The 22625-nt window shown below is 41.8% G+C and overlaps 1 protein-coding gene across 2 annotated transcripts in view; it reads right to left on the reverse strand.

Moving 5' to 3' along the window:
- SLC35D4 (solute carrier family 35 member D4) overlaps positions 1-22625 on the reverse strand; it is a 663061-nt gene that overhangs the window by 231135 nt on the left and 409301 nt on the right. For both annotated transcript variants that reach the window (XM_086965641.1, XM_086965642.1), the window contains exons 10-11: positions 8809-8844; positions 5740-5774 (exon numbers count right to left, since the gene is read on the reverse strand). In XM_086965641.1, the coding sequence (XP_086821767.1) occupies positions 5740-5774; positions 8809-8844 (71 nt within the window). The remainder of the gene's footprint in view (positions 1-5739; positions 5775-8808; positions 8845-22625) is intronic.

The raw sequence follows: 22625 nt of genomic DNA on the forward strand, positions 1-22625 counted from the left end.
GACAGGGGGATCCCATGGGATTTGGAATCCATATGATAGGTAATTTCCTGTCAGAGATGGCGAGTAAAGGTTTGGCCCATTGGACAGTTAACAATTTTCGGCCTGCAATTTTGACAGGTCATGCTCACGTGGATGGAAAACCGGTGGGAGAAACTCCACTGTTATGTAAAGTGATGAGGCATCAGATTGATGAACCCTCCAAGACCACAATACTCACAAATGTGGGATATTGATATAGTTCTACGTTTTCTCAGGAATAGGCCGGCAAATGAGGGCCTATCGCGTAAACAGTTATCTGCCAAACTGACACTTTTGTTATGTTTAATTACATGTAGATGAGTGTCTGAAATGCCAGCACTGGATTTAGCAGGTAGGGTATTCACTCCGTCGGGGTATCATTTAATATCTTAAAAAGAACTAAAACAAATTCTAAATGTGTTTCTTAGCCTGTGTTTCCACATCATAGCAAACTGTGTGCTGTAGAATGTTTGAAATGTTATGAAGATTGTACTAGAGAATTTAGAAATGACGTTGCAGGACAGTTATTGATTTCCTTACAGAGACCTTTTTACCCAGTCACTGCTGCAACTTTAGCCAGGTGGGTTACTTGGTTGTTAAGTCTGGCAGGTATTGATACTTCAGCTTTTGGAGACCATTCTGTGAGAGGAGCTTTGGCTTCTAAAGCTTTTCTACAGGTTCTAGATTGGAGGATATTATGACTGCGGCGGATTGGTCTTCTGATTCTATTTTTAAAATGTTTTATCATAAGCCAATTGTGGCATCTACGGTGGTGGATCAACTTTAAACTGGCATAATTCGAAGCCTCCATGGACTTGCATGAATAAAAAAAATTCTAGCGGACTCGTCAAGAATTTTCAATTCTATTAAGGACATAGAGGCAAGGATTATCCTACCCTAGAAACGCTAATATACAATATGAGGTTTGGATTGTTCATACTGATAACTGTGATTTTATGCAAATTTATGTATAGTGATGTTGGGTTTCTTCCCGCCCGTAATCATGTTGGAAATACATTCATTAAGTGGCAAGTTATGGCTTATAATCTCTTTTCAGGAGAGCAGAGTAAACCGGCTTGAGGAGTCAAGATGGAATCCAAATCGGGTCAAGAGAAGATGTTCCTGTGGTTAATGTTCTGGTTCAGGTCGATGAAGAAATCTGCAAGGTTCAACGGTCAAGTTTAAGGACTGTGTTTGAAGGTTTCGCAAAGGAAGAGGAAGCAGTATTGTGTTAGAGATATTTATACCTGTGGGTGCTATGTGATTGGTGCATACTATGGAGGGGCAGTCTTTCCGGGGTTATGCTAGTTAAAGTTTATTGGCTGCTGTTGTTATTCCAGTAAAGAGAGAGTAGCATAATCATTGCCCCGCGTCCTTAATAGAAATGAAAAATTCTGGACGTGTCAGCTATAAATATTTTACTCGGACTACCCGATAAGACGGATTTCTGAAAACAGAATGCACGTAAAACCAGGCCTGCATAGGTACATGATCATGAATCTTATTTTCCTTTTTACTGATTTTTACGGATACATACAGACAGAAAACATTGTGTTTCCTGCCTGTGTTAATTTTTAAAAGCGGAAATATGCAGATAATTTGGCTTCTTTTCGAGTGACTTTCCAAGCGAAGGTTAATGACTTTCAGACCAATTGCTGAACATTTTAGCAGCATGGGGAGGTACAAAGCTTAATGAAATTTGCTAAAATGACTTCATACATATATTTGTGCTAATATGCTAATTTGTGTATGTGAGCTTATTATTTTGGGTGTGTAATGTGCTAAAACCGGACAGGCATTGAAGTATGAGTGCACGTTTATCCGTTAAATAAATGCGGAAATATACAAGTTGTCACCTGATCTGTTCACAAAATAAATATAGATAAATACCAATAATATGGCCAAAAAAATAAATATGGATAAATACAGACGAAATCTTCGGAAAATAGGAACCATAATACCGGGAGCCCTAATTAGGATTTGCATAATGCCACAAATGTTTTGTGATTCAGAATTCCTTAATTTAGTGTAAAAGGTTGTGCCTCTTATGGCGACACCTTCAGAGCCCCCGAAAACCTCGTCATTCTGCCAGCGCCTACCTCCTACTTATTCCTGAGGATAACTTGACCACTAAGTGAATTTTCTGATTCTGTAAGTGCCATCTGAAAATCCACAGTAACTTCCCATGTGAAATCAGGATATATATGTTTGCATCCAAGAATGCAAGTTTTTGGATTTGCATTATACTCCAGAGCGCAATAAGTCTGAGAGTCGGCCCAATGGCTCCAGATCACGAACTTGGGTGCACGCTAATCGCAGATACCACCCTGGAATCTTGTTACTCCACGGTCTCCGAAGGTGAAAAGGTGCCTCACTATCTTCGGTCTATTAGATGCTAACAATCTGTATTAACAGGGCTCTTACTGTGACATCTTGGTTGATGTTGACTCATTATCTCCCAGTTAAATTTTGCATCAGGCTTGAAGTTTCTTATTTGGCATTTTCTCGGGTCGTACTTAAACTCCAATGTATGCCCTCAGCATGAGTGGCCATGTAATTTAAGTAGGACTGGTGCCAATAGTTACCGGCCCCATCAAAAGTACGAGATCTGCGGGGACACCTTGGATCTGGTTAACTTTACCCTACTTTTGAAAGCACTTGAAATCCTAAGTGAAAATCCATCCTAAAATGAGGATTCGGACCCAGAATTACTGATTACCACGATCATTTCTCATTTCTTTATGGACCCCCAACTTCTGATAGGCCGATTTTCCCTGCACCTGGATTTAACAGTACCCGTGGTATCAATTACGCCAGGAATGGGGGAATAGCATGTCATTTTCTAGGCCAATCGAAACGAGGGCCAGAGTGATTCTGGCGAATTAAATTTAAATGTGTACTTGCTTCTGAAAAGTAATACAAAACAACCTATGACTATTACGCTTCTGGGCATCCTAAAGGGCCTTCCGACATCCCTTTTATTTTGAGTACTTTGCCTAAAATGTTTGTCCACACATTTTCTTCTGTACTGTAAACATTTTCAACAATGTCAGCTTAGTCCTGTTTTAACCAGGTTTCCTTCTGAATAAGTATGATGTGCTAGAATGCAATGGGAGTGTATTTGTTTTCACTTTTCCTGCCTGGGAATCCCTCATGCAATGTCCTTCCATCTACACGTCACTGCAGTCACTGCAGACAAGTATTCAAGATAAGGCCTACAGTCCCACTATAAGAGGAGTGCATGATTTAGACTGAAGCTCATTACAAAAATTCTGAGATGCTTCAGACATACTGGGATCTCCAAGAACTACCACTTACAAGGACCATTCAGGCCCGGGGGGCTTTTGTCAAACAGATGTGGAATGATCTACTCAGAAGATGAAAGCGTAAACCTTAGCTGAACCCCGACCGCAAATATATGTATGGTACGAGCAACAGTAAGTTCTGTATTCATGTGATTGTGGTCGGATGGAGAGAGGGTTGATTGAAATTGAAGGTCTTCACTGAATGGAGAGAGGGTAGTTAAAGGCTGTGGAACTCTAGGCAAGTACATTAAAGGGCTAAAGTAGAACTTAAGATAAGAAGAATGCAGTAAAACTGAACACAAAGCCGAAACGAGAACAAGGACGGAACCAGGTTATACTGACGACTCGAACAAGAGTTTACAGCAATGACTGGTGTAGGTTCTACGGCAAGGAACATGTGCAGCTTTCTCAATGGAGAAATGTGACAGTGTCACAGTGAGACACTGGTCCCCAGCATATGCCTGTTTCCATTTCCTCCATGTGGCTGAGGCAATCTTCCATCACTTTAAAGCATCTACATTTATCAAGGTGAACTTCTTCGCTTCTTTGGTAGCGCCGATCTCCCAGATTGACTGGACCAACTTTGTCTGCAAATCTATCTGTGGGAGAAGACCAATCCCCAGCAGCTAAGAGGAGGGAGAGGTAGCCACAGTTTGAGTTTAACTTTGCAGGTTAGACTTTCTAGCAGGATGAGACCACCATAAGAGAACAGATTGTCACAGTAAAAATTACCTAAGCCTGAGCCACGAGAATATTAAGTGTAACTGGTCTGGCTCCTTCCTATATATCCTCAGTTGATTCTACTGGTAATCTCCATTTCATACTCCACATAAACCAGACGTCGCTGCACTGTTTCATTTGTTTATTGTGGTGTTTCATAAAGCACTGTTTGACGTTTTACGATAACTTTGGAGCACTGGGATTTTAGATGGCTAGGGAAAAATAAGCACATATGAAAGACAAAGAAGTAATAGTGATAATCCGGACCTTGGCGTCCCATCAAGTGTGTAAGGACATCGTACAAAACGGTCTTTGATCGCAGACCCAGATGGGGTTTTAGGAGAAAGCTTTTTAAAACACCTTTAAGTTTATTAAAAGAAATACAAGGTAAGAATGCAAAATAGGAACATATTATTATGAGGAAAAACAATAAGGGGATGAGAGGGAGAGGGAAAACATATGATGATTAAGTAAGAGAAAGAAAAAGAACAATGCAATTTGAAATGAACAATTCAAAATATAGAAATTAATCATGGGTAATAGGGCATAAAAAATAAAGGGTACAATAAATATGCAGTAGAAGTAAATGCAATTATAGCTATGCAGTAAAATGATGAATATTCTTAATTAGAGTTTGGGCGCTCAGGGTGTTCCACAGTATTGGATTCGACAACACCAAGGATTGCTCTGTGTGCTTCTGTCAATTGAAGAGGCGTCCAGCTACCATATGTAATGTTTCTGACCAGAGATTCCTTGCAGGATGTAATGAAGGGCCAAGCTTTAGCAAGTTGCTCGACCGTTGTTCCAGCAGGCTTTTGAGAATGATGCGAAACATCTTGATCCACGCATACACTGAACACCAGCGAAGATCTTTCAAAGCTGGTTTGGCATGGTCAATGGTACCTAGGCATCGGCACATCTCAGAAGCTTTGTTTTGTATTCTTTGCAGTTTGTCAATCAAATTTGTTGGCAAACCAGTTTAGACCACATTGCCGCAATACGGGCTCCACTTGTGGCAGGGCGATACTGAGGCTGTAGAGGCTGTTGTTGCCTCCAGGCCTTAGATAATGTCATTGTGTCTGGCCTCTGTTCTACTATTGAGGCAATCAGGATCCCACCACTTCTCCACCCAAAAGCCAGAACTCTTGGCCTGGTGGTTTGAAGAGAAGTAAAGATGGGCCTTGCCTGCAGCATCTATTAGGTCATTAACCCCTTTCACTCAATTTCATTGTAAAGGTCAAAGCAGGTTGGTGAGTCCAAGCAGGAAGCAGATGGTGCCACTATTAGACTTTGCCTCTCCTGTGGACCACTGGAAGCATATCCAGAGGCCAGATGAGACAACCACAGTCCTGCTGCCACCCAGCAAGGAGAGGAAGAAGAGAGGGAGACCAGAGAGGGAAGTGAATCGATATTGAGGCGCGTAGGCTTGAAATGGAGACCCCTCTTTATATTGAGGATAATATGATTTAGTTCCCGTGCTTCATAACATCATTTTCTGCCACGTGAATGAATGCTCTCTATGCAGTGCTAATGGGTGTTAATGCATTCTTGTAAAAAAAAATTAAGCTATGTAATAAATTTGAGTATTGACAAATATACTTTCCATTCCTCTATTAACTGGCATGTAGTGCTACGGCAAAAGAGCTTTGCACTTCTTATCATAGATAAACCATAAAATATTTTATAGTAAGATTACCTGAAGGGTGGGAGGCAAAGGCCAACAACAGCACACTAAAACAGAAGGAAAAATGGCAATATCTTTAACAAGGAATACAGGAATATTTTCCATCACTAATGAGTATAAGCATGCCCACTGGAATTATGGGATTCTTTCGCCGTGGCGTTTTCCGCATAATTAGGATTTACAGTACTTGCACATAACCCATAATCTGCTGTGTAAATTTCCCAAGTTAAAAAAAATGCTTGTCACTCACAAGCACCAAACATTAATCAAAATGCTGCAACACGTGTTGCCACAAAGTGGTGGTCCCTTTGCAAATGTTAAAAGGTTACTTTACCGCCTGTGTTGATTTCTGTTTTAAGATGTTAAACGGATACTAATGAGGCCAACAAAACGTGTGCCCAGGCACTCATATTACGCTGTAAAACGGGCAAAATAATCAAGTAGTGCTGCCACAAAAAGGTGGCACAATGCATGCATAATTTGCCTTTTCTTGCAAAATAATTTGAACCCTGCCGCATAATTCCAGTGACCAACAGTATAATACAATACATAGTAATGCATTCACCAAATTTAATGATAGTGCAGAGAAAAAGCTGTACAGTGATAATCGGAAATCTGAAAATCATTTCAGTACATGTACCACTGAATCAGAAAATCTATAGAAATAAGTGCAGTACTGTGCCTCAGACTGACAGACCCAATATACGAACGGATCATCAATGTGGCATTCCAAAAGTTTAGCACAATTTTTTCAGGTACATAAGTTATACTTCAATAAATAAAAGGGTCATTTGTGGGCAAAAGTCATTGAATCTAAGTCACAAAATCAATATTTAAAGACATATCCTCCTGCAGATCAGATTTTAGCCTATGAACAATCCAGCCGTTCACAGACCCTCCCTGAGGGTACATCTTTGACTGCTGGGGAGGAGGGATGCGTCCCCAGAAAGTCAGTGAACACCAACAAACATGCTCATTTGTAGGTATGCGTAAAGGCTTTGCGGGTCCTTTCCAAACTGGGGTAGCCTCTCCTGAGGAGAGGAGTTGTAAACCCCTTAACCGAGGGAGCTTTCATGTACCTCGATCCTTCAGTGACACATTCAATTAGTCCCGCGCGTTGAGAGTGACAGGAACACCCTGGGGCCTGTTGACACCTTTAATGTATGTACCATGCACAATATCAGCTAACTTTTGTCCTCGTGGAGCGTGCCTTGGAGATTTGGGGGGACATGTTGGGGACACTGTTGAGGGATGTAGAGTTGGAGACCGTTTCATCTACTACCCCTTGGACTGTGGAACCCACTATATATCGGACGCCACATGGGATCGAGTCCCTGAATGCTTGAAAGATACCTAGCAGATTCTGTGGGCATTGAGAGTGTCAGGAAAGGGGGGTCACATGCAGGGATTATGCAAACAGGTACACCTACACTCCGCCGTAGGGTCAGGGGGAACTCACACAGAATGAGATGGCTCCCCAGGGTTGCGGGACCTACATGGCATTAGGCAAGCGGCAACCCTCAGCACACAGGGAGGGCCCTGCACCTCCTGCTCTACTGTTTCTACCCCCCACCCCAATGAATTGCCATATAGGGGTTATTCTTGACCTCTTTTGAAGACCTGGGCACTTGCATCCTGTTTCTCTCTCGCCCCGGCTAGCGCCGCAGCTATTCCCAGCCCACAATATTTGCAGCCACCATTGTTGATAGTTTATCAGTTTTCTCTGGGTGGGTCAACCCAAGATATAATGCACCAATCGTGGCTAAGCTGTCGAGATACTGTGCATGTTATATCGCGACATTATTGAGATGGGGCCTCTAATATTTGTCCCAAAACAGGGTGCTTATGCATTCTATTGTTGACTGTGAGATGCAACATGTCCTTTTCTACTGTACAGTTACCATATGCGATGACATGTCATGAACCATGCTGTACAAACACTTATTAAAAACAAGTTAAAATAAAAAATAAACTTTGTCCTCGTCTCCATGCATGGAGTGATCAGTGAATCAGCTCCCTGTTTGTTCCTTCTCTCTCCTAATATGCCAAGATAATGGTTCCACGAGGACATCTACAGGAATCTCTTTACTTTCTGCAGGTTCTTGGGTGGCGTTTAAACATTTCCAATGAATAAAGAATACAATAATGACTATGACAGAGCACTTCAAAATAAAAGTTCATTTGTTCCCAGAGTTCGCTGTAAAGTCATGTTCTCTGTCCAAGAACACGCCGTAAGTGCAATGTAGCTGTTTTAAAAAAACAAACTGAGAAAAGTCCCAAGGCGCGCATCCAACCTAAATTAGCTATACGGGCTTATTCTCAACAAATAAAGAAGTCTTTTGGTCTCCAAAGTTGATTATTTTAAGGAAATTAAATTAACATTTTTAAAGTTCACATCTGGGAAGCAATCCCTCTGTGAAAGGAACCTCTTTATAACTTAATTGGTTTTCAAATACTTTTTAAAAGAAATGTTTCCAATCATTGAAATATATCCAATGTTACTCCAAGTACTTTACATATCCTCTACGCACTTTGGGCCGAGCAAGTCCTTTATCGGGGGACATACAGTGAATAAAGGAGCACAAGTGTCACTGTTTATATTACTGTTTACATGTGGTTATTAATCGATATTGAATGTTGAAAATAAATAATAATACACATGGACTGTCCCTTTTTATGCTCACAGTATTTCTATTGCATTAGGCACATATAACCGATCAACTGTCTTGCATTGTCAATGTCTTTTTGGTAGCCGGAACCACCGGGGTTACCGGACTGGGATTTTTGAGAGCGGGGTGGGGATGCAGGTGTGGAAACCAGGTATTTGAACTTCGGGTTGACATTAGACATTTGTTGACTGTGCTGGTGGCTCTTGTTTGAATTTTTATTGGCAGATGGACATTATGTGCTCATTTATTCACAGGGTTCATCTCCTACTTTAACATCTGATCACCTGCAGTGTAGCACCGCCAATCATTACTTTAATAACATTTTTTTTAAACGTAGCACACCACTTACAAGAATATGTTAGGAAAGGAAACAACTGATCATTCTTCACTTGAGAAGCAATATTCTGTTTACCTGAAAATATAGTTTATGTATTGTTGATCAAGGTCACTGAAAAAAGAAGCAAATTGTTATTTTTGGGCAGGAAATTAAAACAACAAACAATGCAGTTTCATAAAACACCAAAAGTCTTAACTATGTAATATATTCTCCAATCGAAGTGGGCTCATTGGTGTCTTGTTTTCCACATGTACTGAATCAGGACTAATGGTCTAAACACAAGAATGGAAGGAGTCACAACACATTTTTATGTTTACCAGTGGTATGACTATTGGGGAATACTGTACAAAGCCCTTTCTTGATCGTACTCCCTGCGTTTCACAAAATCACAAAGTGTGCGCCAGCAAAAGGGATTTTTTTAAAGAATTTACAAATGTCTTTTACAAGTCCGAAAATTCTTTCTGATTCATAAAATGGCTTTTGCGATCCTTTATGAATTACAAATAGGATGGGGCATGAAGGGTTGCTCCATCCTATGTTTGATTTGGATAGGAATGTATCAATAGTCTGTGTCAGAAATTGCACTTGTAAACAATTGATGAGTTATAGAGACTATTTGGGGTGGTAACTGATTAAAACAGGCAAATGTGTCCCCTTGTCCTCATTGTGAATCTTGTCGGGAACTTGGGGGAAGCTCACCTCCCACCTCATCTGCCCAAACAGAAAGTTGTTATTTTTAAAGCAGCACCAGTTGCTTTAGGAAACCCAACTGCTTAAAAATAGCAAATCCTGGTTGGGAATCAAAACGCAGAGGTGGCAGTCTGCTGTTCCTTGTAGGCCACTAACCCTATGCTTGTAGCTGATTGCAGGGGGTGACAAATATGACCTGCCTAATTAATATTCATTACACAGCCTCTTCAGCGACCCCCTTCAACTGGAGATTTTGCAACGCAGCTTATTAGCATTTAGGTCGCATTGCAAAATCAGAGACAGGTCGCAAACAGTGGGTGCAGAATTTCACATTGTGCCCTTAGACCAATTTACATACACTGTATGCATATTAGTCATATGTGGTATTCTTCCCCCACCCCCAACTTTTTATTCGTTTTTCCACCATAAAATGGAAAATGATACAATGAAAACAAAATACATAGGATAAGAGACATTTCCACGAAACGGTTAAGACATTGAGGTTATCCCGCATAATCACATTCGAATGTGGTAGTCTGAGAGTCTGGCATGGATCCCGCCGGCACTGACATGCATTAGTCACGCCTGTCAAATGCATATGTACATTAGAGTCGTTGGTAGGGAGTTATAAAGGCGACAGTCGCCACTAAAAAAGGTGCTTCTGGATACATTGTTTTAGCAGCATTCTAAGTGAAAGAAGGGATAAAGAGTACATCGTAAGTAAAAGAAGAGTTTAAGAGTCTATCGTAAGTGAAAGAAGAGTTAAAGAGTCTATCGTAAGTGAAAGAAGAGTTAAAGAGTCTATTGTAAGTAAAAGAAGAGTTAAAGAGTCTATTGTAAGTGAGAGAAGAGTTAAAGAGTCTATCGTCAGTAAAAGAAGAGTTAAAGAGTCTATCGTAAGTGAAAGAAGAGTTAAAGAGTCTATCGTAAGTAAAAGAAGAGTTAAAGAGTCTATCATAAGTGAAAGAAGAGCTGAAGAGTCTATCGTAAGTAAAAGAAGAGTTAAAGAGTATTGTACATGAAAGAAGAGTTAAAGAGTCTATCGCAAGTGAAAGAAGAGTTGAAGAGTCTATTGTAAGCTAAAGAAGAGTTAAAGAGTCTATCGTAAGTAAAAGAAGAGTTAAAGAGTCTATCGCAAGTGAAAGAACAGTTGAAGAGTCTATCGTAAGCTAAAGAAGAGTTAAAGAGTATATCATAAGTGAAAGAAGAGTTAAAGAGTCTATCATAAGTGAAAGAAGAGCTGAAGAGTCTATCGTAAGTGAAAGAAGAGTTGAAGAGTCTATTGTAAGCTAAAGAAGAGTTAAAGAGTTTATCATAAGTGAAAGAAGAGCTGAAGAGTCTATCGTAAGTGAAAGAAGAGTTAAAGAGTCTATCGTAAGTAAAAGAAGAGTTAAAGAGTCTATCATAAGTGAAAGAAGAGCTGAAGAGTCTATCGTAAGTAAAAGAAGAGTTAAAGAGTATCGTACATGAAAGAAGAGTTAAAGAGTCTATCGCAAGTGAAAGAAGAGTTGAAGAGTCTATTGTAAGCTAAAGAAGAGTTAAAGAGTCTATCGTAAGTAAAAGAAGAGTTTAAGAGTCTATCGCAAGTGAAAGAAGAGTTGAAGAGTCTATCGTAAGCTAAAGAAGAGTTAAAGAGTATATCATAAGTGAAAGAAGAGTTAAAGAGTACTTTGAACCTTCATGCAAACATATAAATGATCTTCCAGGGTAGAGGAACTGAGACGCCATCATTGATTACAGGGAATGAAATGCTCTCAAAAGCCACCACACTGAACTGTAAATCACAATAAACATCAACCTGCATGTTTTATGGAGCTGAGTCCAACCAGCCTTGCAGGATGCTTCAAATGCTGACTGCTTCCTGTGTCGATGCACTAAACATGCCACGCAGGAGGCGATTTTTTTTAAAGGAATCTCTTTGAATTCAAAATGTTTATAATTATGAAAAAGGTGATGTTTGAGCTGGTGGGGGTGCGGCTCGGGGAGCATTTTTAAATGTTTGATAATTCAGTTATACTTTATATTTGCATGAACTGTATGAATCGATTTGCATCCGTTTTGATAGGGTTTACATATTCTGAACTTTCTCTTTTTTTATTTATTAATAGCTAATAGTGTGGTTGTACTGAGAAGACAGATTGCAAGACACACACAAACCAACAAGGTAACAAGATATAAAATGTAAAAAAAAAAATCAATCTGTGCTTAAAGCTTAGACAGTAATGCTTTCAAAACCTTGTCTGGTTCAGCTCCAGTATCAATAATTCTCCCATGCTGCCCACTGCAACTTGCTACATTTCTTCATCGCCTCATAGGCCTAAGGGTCTCTCGGTATAAACTGAGAAAAACATGCACCATGGAGAAATCACAAATGATATTTGAGAGGTTGAGCTTTTGTGTGAAATCCCGATGTACAATAATATTAGGTGTATTTGCCAGATAGCTGAAGGATCCGGATAAAGTGTGTTATTTGCTGAAGCTAGCAGAGTACATGATGTCATGGTCTGGCTGTCCCATTCAATGCCTTACACATTTAAAATAAAATATTTTGGGGGGAAAAAACATTATTTGTTTGTGGAGTTTGCTTTAAACACATAAATAGGATGCAAATAATCGTAACACAAAACTTCGGAATAAAGCAGGCCCGTCATCGTGAAACGTTTTAAACTATGAGAAAGTAACTCTTCTAACCAGCTTCCACTGTAGCAGGTGGCTGGCCAAGACCTTTCGTCAGGGAAGGCCATAAACGACGGCCATAAACGACGGCCACGGATACCGTCGACCTTTCTCGAATAAATGTGACAGTTCGTCGCTCCTTTGTAAATCAGCCAGGGTTAGAAGTTCAAAATAGCACCTTGATGAAGCAACTCTCCCAAACTAGAGGGTGTAAATGCATCCTACAGTGCCCCGACCCACCCGACAGCATTATTTAATCCTGACGAGCCTTCACTGGCACACAATGAAATATGTTGTAAACAAACACTCGAGAAGCCTACAGGCACAAGGCAACACAATGATTTATTTTTGGGTGAGGGGGGGGGGGAGGGGGTCAAAGGTTCCTACCCATGTGTAAGACAGAGACCAATTCACTAGAGAAGACTGATCTCAAATTATGAGCACAGGTAAACAAAAGCCGCTTTTTCACCCAGTATCTGAAGAGCCCAAAGAATTTGATGACGCACTCCTATTAAAGTTCGTTTTGAGTCAATCAGGTTGCTTTTGCCCACATCAGTCAGGATTCAGACCGCGACCTGGTACCAGATCAGAAATTCTTTTCATTTAAGGTAACCTAACGACTTCAGTACACAGACAGCTATTGCACTTTGGTCGCAGATAGTACTTAGAGATTCTGAACTGTTGGCACTTAGAAGTAGATGAAGAAAATTTAGACTTTATGAGGGTCCAGTCGTTTTTTAAAAGGGACATAAAAAATGGCCTCAGACAGAGGTAATATTGCAAATACCAGCGAGTTGAAGAGTAAAGATTGGACTAGTTCTCTAAACCTGGATATTAGATGCTAAAGTCACTTGAGTCTTAAGTGACTTATCTCAATATGATTTGGTTGGATTGTGGCTAGATACCGAGAGTGTGAATTGGTCACAGAGAACCTAGGTGCAAAAGTTGGGAAGGAAGGGAATTTGTGGGTGGTTAGTTTAATCAGAGGTGAATAGGGTGCACCACATAAAGTTATCCTCTGATATAATGTACAGGGTGGATGGTGCAGAGTTGTTATTGATGCAACTTAATGCTCACACAGTGCCAGGATTGGTGGGAGCGGCCTCACTTGGCGCTCCACAGTGCCCTGGGGGCTGCACTTACTCTAACACAGCTGTCTTTAGACAATTGGGTTAGAGGTTTCAAAGAGCGCATGACTGGCTGGCCGTCTCAAGATGACCGGCCAAAGAGAGGTGCATACTTTGAAAAGTGCATAGCCAACCCACCCCCATCCCTGTTGCTGTCACTCAGAAGCGTCCCCGTCCCCGTCCTGAAACTCTGTTCGGGACGGGGATGAACAATAAAATGGTAATAAATTATCATTTTCTTTTTCATCTCGGGGCTTTGGGGTGCCGCTCCTTCACTCCAACGGAAAAGCCGCCCCCAGGATCACACCTCATGTTTATGTTGCAACTCTCAAACTTTCATACGAACCAGGAGGACTGGAATTGCGGGATTTTGGTTATAGCTACAACATTTGTCCCAGTGATTGGACTGGCCCTCAGTAGAGAACAAACTCTGATGGTGATGCTCCTATGGTGAAGATGGCGGAGAATACTTCCATACATTGCTTTTGGCTCCTTTCAGGTGGAACCAGGAATTCCTGATTTAATTGATGTATGGGCTTTTGGGATAGACGTACCTTGGAGGTTTTCCAAACAGGCCACCTGAAAATAGTATGTTTAGGGAGTTATACTGTTAGGCCAGGAATGCCCCATGCCTGTTAAAAAGATGTGTACCCCTGCCTTGAGACAATAACATTTTACCTACCTACCTACCTACCCCTGCCCCTGCCCTGAGTCACTGACAGCACGTGAAACTGGTAAGGTGACATACTTTTACCTGGGTGGCACTCTGATCTACCATGTGGACAAAGGCCTAGGCCTGTTCCTGACAATGTAAGTACCAGGAACTGTGATTTGACCATGCGAGGCAAACCAAATGTGCCCTCATATTAAGCAATGGAATACTCTCCTTGCCCTGGGCACATCATGTAAAAAGGAGGTGGACTGCACAGTGTGTTTCAGAATTTACAGTGTGACGAAAACATTTTCTCTTTCAGAGTGTGGTCCACTGACCTCTCTTGTGTGAGGTTCCACTGTAATATGAAACTCAGAACCTTGTGCGGATTCAACGTGCATGTCAAGGTTGTGTTTATATGCAATGTGTTGGCTAGCATATTTATGCTAGTAGGACTGTATATGTTTCATGAGTTTGAGTACAGTGCCAGTGGCGTTAATTTTGCATGCCCCTGGTTTAGCATGGCACAGTAGGTTGGGTGAGGATAGTTTCCCAAGACAATGGAAGTGTATTGCGTGTTTTCCTCTAGCCGGAGGGTGGAAACCCAGACACCGAAATGAGAAATGATGGAAGCCGGGGTACCTTTAGGATTTCCATGAGAACCTTGTTAGAGAAAGGCTGGTAGATGGTAGGGATGAGGGGTAGGACACTGTTTCCGTTGTTCAAGGTGACGACGTTTCTAGGCAAGCCTGTCCTTTTGCCTAATTCAGCACCTGGCCGCTGTCACCTCCCTGAAGCAGTAATCAGAGAGTTCACTGATCCAGTGTGCCAATGTTTTCAATTCTCCAGTTTGGAGCCAGCTTCTTGCAGTAAAAGCAGAAAGACAATGTCTGGAGATCAGCATAGAAATGATATTTGAAGGAGAACCAACTCAAACTAGTTCTAAGCATGAGCCCATAGTTCCTCATCCAGAAAATGTGTATGAGAGTGGACCACCCGCTTTGTTCCAACTCCTAGTCTTTCATGATAAAGAAATTAAATGATTCTCAGAGTACTGTGCGAACTGTTGAGTGACCAGGGCAAGTATTTGCATGAAAGTCAATCTTCCCAGAGGTGATGGGACATCTCCTGAACACTGCAACGTGCTGGAGAAGGGGAAGATCTACCTAAGTACCTAGAAGCCTGTCTGATCTGCTCAGAGACGGAAGTAAAGTGCCTGGACCTGCAAGAGGAGTCACCGTCCAGGAAAAAACGCCTAGTGTGCTCCCTGGTGGGTACCTACAAGTAACCAACTGCTAAGCGAGAGCAAAGTTGGACTTGACCCAAAGTATGCAGGGCCACCTGATCTCCAGTTGCAGCTCCCACTCTAATGCTGTGTGAAGGAGTATTCAAAAAGCTGTCACTGGGGTCTGGGGTTATGCTAATTGCTCTACATTACAGGCTGAGGAGAACCACTTTTGCAGGCGACTCCTTTTATTAACTCCCTCAGCCTTACATTTTGCATGCGACAAGAAGCTCAGTCTTCCCTATTTGGAAGACCTTATCAAACCAGGCCCATTTTCTTTATGGTTATCTGTTTGGCTAAACATAAAGGCAGCTAGAATCATTCAATTATAAAAGATTGTCTTGCTTGCAATGAATGTCTCAGCATCCAATGGCTTGCTTATGCCAACAGAATTCTATCAGAGCTGGGTTAATCCTTACTGTTCAATAGCCCAACTTCTATTATTACTCTGGATAAAAAGTGAATTAGTTCATTGCTCCCCGACAGAAGACACCTTACCAGGGACAACGATTCAAGTAAATCTGCTGTGAAAGCCGACGCTAATTTGAAAACAGGTTTCAGCCTAGAAAACCTGATCTATTGCTTTCACTTGGGAACTGGGATAGCCAATTGCTTTTATCGTTTTAGGGCAGGGATAATTAAATATCTATTGCGCTTTCCCATTGGCTATTTTTGTGCTTCATCAATTCAGCCGTGTCCGGGGCGCTATTACTTTTTAGGTCTCGCCTGTCGATGCGCATGCGCATCGAGCTTGCGAGACTATGGGGGCTTATCCACTCTTTAACCAAGTTGCAAGGAATCGTGGCGATTCCTTGCAGTGCACGAGAAATTTAAGCTCAATGCGCATGCGCATTGAGCTTAAAAGCGCGTGCACATGCCCCCAGCCGCCTGCCTTGCCTACTCTCCCGCCCCCTCACTTCTTGATTGCACGGCCGCTAGGCCGTGCCTCCCCTACTCTCCTCCCCCCTCCCGCCTGCCTTGCCTACTCTCCCGCCCCCTCACTTCTTGATTGCACGGCCGCTAGGCCGTGCCTCCCCTACTCTCCTCCCCCCTCCTCCTCCTACTCTCCCCGTTTTACCTGGATCTGCTACCGCTTTTAAAACTTATGAGACGCGGCAACCTCTTAAAATGAGATCGCGTCATTGGTGATCTCATTATTAATGTGAATGAGCCCTCCTCAGCCGGTTACTGTTTCTTAATACCTGAACCGTTTCCCAGCATTCTATAAACTACTACGGGCAAAACATCCTCTTAGGATAAGGACGCACTGTGATGAATATATCTCTAGAGTTTAAGAATGGACTATGAAGGCAAAGCATGCCACTAGAGTTTAGGCGTGTTGTTAATCATGCAGTCCACCCCTTCCCTCACATGAGACAGTCTACCGAGTACACTGTCCCATCCAGGTCTCCTTACCTAGTCGCCCGTATTGCGTTACATCCGACACGTCCTCTCTCCCATCAGCGGAATGAGGACGGACGGAGACTTGTGCTATTTATAGGGATATCTCATCTCACTAATTATTTAATGGGCATCTATTAACTAATTTACTTTTAACCTTTACCCAACCAATGTCGGGCGCCATTTTAGTAGTTTTTAACAATCAAACGCTTATGTTCCCCGCTTTACCGCTGCATCGCGTCTTTACGCGCCATTTTTGTAGTTTTATGGGTTTTTGTATCTTATTCAGTTCCGCGCATATCGTCATTTATTTACACTCAGTGAGGATTTAAAATCTCCCTCACTTATCCCATAATATATATTGCATTTATTCCCTTTTTTTTTCTTTCGGCGGTGTTTACTTAAAAAAGGGGCAAACTGCCGTCTAATCACGGAATGGCTATATCTCCGCGATCGCCATTTTGGTAGTTTTAAGTTATATTCCGGAACTCGCCGGGCCATAAATCTCCCTGCTCAATTCGTCTCTATTCGAGGCATTCCGCTATACATCTCGCTACCATTAATTGTTATTTGTGGCAGATGTGTTGTATATATATATTGCAAACATCTTACCCATATCGCTATTGCAGTAACTTTTTGGCCAAATTATATTTTGTACAGGCATAGGATTAACATAGGATTAACATTGGTAACATCTCTATTGTAACCAGTACACCAATTATTTCAAACCCTTCATACGTTATATGGGATACTCCATTGTTTCCACAATATAAACATTCTACATGCCTCTCCATGTGTATTTAGGGATAACTCCTAAGCCCTCGTTGGAAGAGCTTAGAGTTCTGCTACGAGCGCACTGTTTCTCTCTCCTTCGTAGATAGAGAGAGCTGAAAATATGCAAGGCCCTCTCAGCGATGGTTACGGTTTACAACATTATCCTCTGTTTAATGGGAGCCAATGTAAAGGCTTCAAGTTTTACATAGTATTGTCTTTTGGGGCATACCAAAATAAGATAGGCCGCTGCATTTTGGACTAGTTGGAGTTTATTAAGAAGTCCTCTTGGTAGTCCAACTCACTCCCTCGCCCACCCTCGCCCTCACACCCTCACTCATCCTCACCCCCTCATCCTCATACACCCTCACTCACCCTCACACCCTCACCCCCCTCACAACCCTCTCACCCTCACTCAGCCTCACACCCTCACCCTCACACACCCTCACACACCCTCACCCTCACACCCTCACTCATCCTCACCCCTCATCCTCACTCACCCTCACCCCCTCACCCCCTCACAACCCTCTCACCCTCACTCAGCCTCACACCCTCACACACCCTCACACACCCTCACCCCCCTCACCCTCGCACCCTCTCACCATCACCCCCCTCACCCTCACACACCCTTTCCCTCATCCCCTCACACACCCTCAGTCACCCTCACCCCCTCACCCTCACACCCTCTAACCCTCACACACCCTCACACACCCTCACTCACCCTCACACACCCTCACCCTCACACACCCTAACCCTCACACCCCCTCACTCACCCTCACACACCCTCACACCTCCTCACCCTCACACCCCCTCACCCTCACACCCCCTCACCCTCACACCCCTCATCCTCATACCACTCAGTGCTACTACACATATTGTGTTACAATAGATGTCACATTTGCGAAAGATAAAAATATTGGCATTGTAAATAACAAAGCTATTAATTTCGCTATTTTCAAAACAAGCACATAAATAAAAAATGTGTCCTTTACAATACCAATAGCTCAAACTTTCCTAATGCGAGACCTATTGCATTGCTGTGCTTCTCTCCCCTGCTGCACTCTCCTGCTCTCTAGAGATGTGGCCTAACGACCAGAGCTGCCATCTAAGTCACGTAAATACAAAACATGTTGCATTCCAAATGCTATAGGAGTCACATTCGCGAAAGTTATAACTATTGGCGTTGTAAATGACAAAGCTATCAATTTAGCTATTTTAAAAACCAACAAATAAATAAAATAATTGTCATTTACAAGACCAATAGCTCCAACTTTTCTAATGCGAGACCTATTGCATTTCCAATGCTTGTTATCTTTGTTTGCAAATACTATGTTAATTATACCAAAAGTTTTTTTTTTTATTCTACTTTTAAAGAAGCACCAATTCACACACTGTAGGGCAGCGCTCGGGTAAGGAGATGAAGAGGTGTGCTGCTGGGTGGGATCCTTCTTGAAATTAGCTGTCTTTTCTAAGAAATCCATCAATTGATAATCATTTATAAATTGTACATTATCTGATGAGTTATGTCGCGAGGTGGGACACCCATTTTAATGTGCTGCTGTATCTGTGAATATTTATCTATTGGTATTGATATGAATTGTACTAGTGTGTGTTGCATTTGTTGGTTTCTTTTAGGTGTGTCTCTGACAGAGTTATAGAGAATTATGATGCTCTCACACATTTCAACTTTCATGACCTGTTCTGTGACATCATTGATAACATTACTGATGAAAAACGGAACTGACATTGTTGACAACAACACTGGGCATGGCGGCCGCGACACAAGTTATAGTCTGGGTGATCTGCTAGGGATAATGCCAGACATGATGTGCATGGGAATGAGGAAGTTCATTGGAGATAATAGGTGATGTGAAGGAGCGAAGGCTGGGTCATAATTAAGTTTTAGTACTATGAGATTCTGGCTTCCCCAAAGCTGAAGGGTAGGTGAGGGTAGTTCTCCTACTTCCAGGAATTCCTTTAGAACCTTTTATAATATAGGCATCAGTGAACTTGCAAAATACTTGAATTCTTCATTGAGCCCATTCAGTCCTAGGGCTTATGCAGCATTCAAGTCTCTACTTGCTGACTGAACTACTGTATACCAATATTAGAGTTCTAGTAGAGGTAAATGGAAATACGCACCCCGTTTTCAGCTGTAGAGAGGTACTTTACCGGATCGTATGTTCTCATTGCGACTGTGCTGGCAATGCTGAGAAAGAAAAGACCATTTTCTGAACCAATTAAACTATGGTCAACTACATTGGCGTCCGAAACATTCATCGGGTGCCACTTTCTCATAGCATAAGGAGTAAGATTTTAGGCACCACGGAGAAAATGCATCAAGATAAGAAATTGCGATTCCTTAATACCAATTTTTAAGGAATCAATATTTAAGAGTCGCAATTCCTTTTGCATGTTGGAATTGCAAAAAAATAGAGATTCCTACACATTCCCTAATAGCGAATCGCAAATTGCGATTCGCTATTAGGTATGCATTCCCATTGGAATGAATGGTAAAGCATTCGCAATATGCGATTACTAAATAGGTAATCACAAATTGCGAATGCAATTTCAAGGGTGCTAGGGGGCCTAAGGAACCCCTAATGCACCCCAAAACAGGTAAGTGTGCACATGTGGCGCACACACATGCCATAAAGGCATCTGTGTGCGCCACATGGCACTTTGAAAATGCAATTTTTTTGCCTTTTTCGAAGGATTTGCAAGTTTCCATCAACTTGAATTTGATGGTAATTAGCGAATTCTTAAAGCAAAGTCAAATTTTTCAAATGCTTCATGTATTGCATTTAGGGAATCACAAATTGTGATTCCTTAAATGCATTCTGTAAATTGCGATTACCTAGTTTGCAAATGCATTTTGGTTTGATGCATTGGAAACAGCATTTTACCGGTGGCAACTGGGCCAATTCTGCATATCGGCCCGTTTGTGACTGGTAAAAAGCGTGATGCATGTGCCCCTACGTCCTTCATTTACACCTAGGAGAAGGTACTGTCTGCCTCAAACCTAAAGCACTCCACTACCCCAAAATGCCCCCGCCACACCAAAGGGAAAGCACAGCCTTGTTGATACCCCTGTCCTGATCTGCTTATACCTGACAGAAACTCTTACATCGGGGCGGGTGAACGTTACAGTCAGCAGGTAGAATTTAAAGGGATCCCACAGGGCCCTGAGAGCTCGATTTGCAATGGCAATCCCAAGGATGATCTTCACATGAATGCATATGTACCCCTGACAAAAATGGAAGCCGGGGATCTAATTTGCTGGTAATTTGCAAGAGCAAAATATTGCCAAGGGAATTCCTAGGATTCCTCTTCTATCATAGGTAATTGTACACATCAAGGTAGTGATTAGCATTGTGCCTTGGTGTGTGTTGGTGATGAGAGCTGAGGCATGGCCTGAATCTCTCATGGAGTTAAAGGGATCTCTAGTGATTCCATGTCCCTGCTTACCACACATGTCCAACATCATGGAGAGAATTTCCAGGGATACCTTGAGCCCCAAGAAGGTTGAGATGGGGCGACCACCAGTCTCCCTATACGCCCAACGCATCTTTCCCACTCGCGAGGCCGTACAAAAATCAGGTGAAAAATACTGCCACCCAATCCTTACATGAATGGGGCTAGCAAACCACTGAGGGTGGGGACAATGCCAGCAAACTGGCACTGTCCCTTCCTACACAATGTCTAATACGTTCATGGGATCTGAATACAATTACAAAATAACAAGTATGATCGCCTAAATGAACACAATTACTTTGAAATGCTTTGTGCAATTTTAGACATTTCCTTTGAATTCAGATTACAAAGTTTCAAAAAGCATGTGACACTTTGATACACAAAATTCTCCATCAGTGGCTGAAGTTCTAGCGTGGGCAACACATATCTGTAAACTAAAGTTAATTTATACAAAGTAATGAATGAAAAAGTACACATAAGAGGTTACAGAAGAAAAAACAAGTGCCACAATGTGAATAAAATGTCAATACAGATTGAAAATAACTGGCCTTCCCAGATCATGCATAGAAAGTATTTTCTATCACACTACAATGTTGTATACAGTTAAAAATTGCAAATAACTTCCAGTCAGTGGCATCAACATTTAGTTTCTCTTCCAACAGATGCACTGAACTGTAATCAAGGTAATAATTATTGTAAGTCATATCCTGAAAGATAAAATATACATGTCCAATTAGATTACTTTTAGAAGGAAAAATGAAACACCTTATTTGCTTGTAAGAACATCCTATATTCTTGTAAGATGTATTATAATTGGACACATGGATAATGTATTTTTCAGGAGTACTTATAATGCATTAATGATTATTATCCTGATGACGGTACAATGCATCTATTGCAAGGGTGTCGAAACGTCGATGGCACTGACTGGCATTGCCATGATGAATCTCTGCATAGCCTCAGACAGCCAAAAAGAATGGCATATCCGTGTACTTCTTGTGGCTAAGCCCATGCTGATTTAATTCTGAAAATCATCATGTTCGCCTGCAGGGAAGAACTGGAGCAAGATTTATACAAACGAGCAACCCTGTAAATGTCTATGTTTTGCAATAGGAATGGTTTATGTAAATATGAGTTCATATGGGTTGAGTTAGAAACACTAAGTCGAAATACGTGTATTGCCTTAATGCTAAGAAAACATCGTTCTTAACTCCTCGATTTTTTATCTTTCATGCTCTTTTTTTTTAAACATATCTTTATTGGCATTTCTGAATTGTAAACAGACGTTTCCAGATTAGGAGCATCAGTGAGATAATTCTCCTTTCCTCACCCGGTACATCAACAGTTATAATCCTTTACGATAATATTTTGCATTCTGTGAGGAAGACCGCGGTCTTATGCCTTTTCTTTGACCATGCCAACGATTGACAGTTTCCTATGTGCCCTTCCCAGTTCTCATCATCGTTCAGTCAGTGGACCATGTGCTTCAGTTTGGAGGCTCCAAGCAGGGCACATCTAACGCCCCCCTTATCCGGCGTCCTCTGTAATGTTATTAAACGTAAACGTTTCCACCTGGATCCCCACAGAGGTCCACCATCAGTGGGTCCAGTATTCGGAAGTTCTGCTTGGAGATTTTGTACAGGGAATGGACCGGGGCAGGTCCTTCCAGAATTTTATAGAACCTCATATACCCGCCAGGACTTTCCTATATTGAGGTTCAGATATGATGAGGCCGTGTTCACCAGTTTGATCCCCGGGTACCTAGTCCCTTCAGGAAGAAACATAGTGAGTAGCATCTCCATCAGACCCATCGTTA

Source organism: Lissotriton vulgaris, chromosome 4_1 (genome assembly GCF_964263255.1).
Source record: "Lissotriton vulgaris chromosome 4_1, aLisVul1.2, whole genome shotgun sequence".
Taxonomy (NCBI): Eukaryota; Metazoa; Chordata; class Amphibia; order Caudata; family Salamandridae; genus Lissotriton; species Lissotriton vulgaris.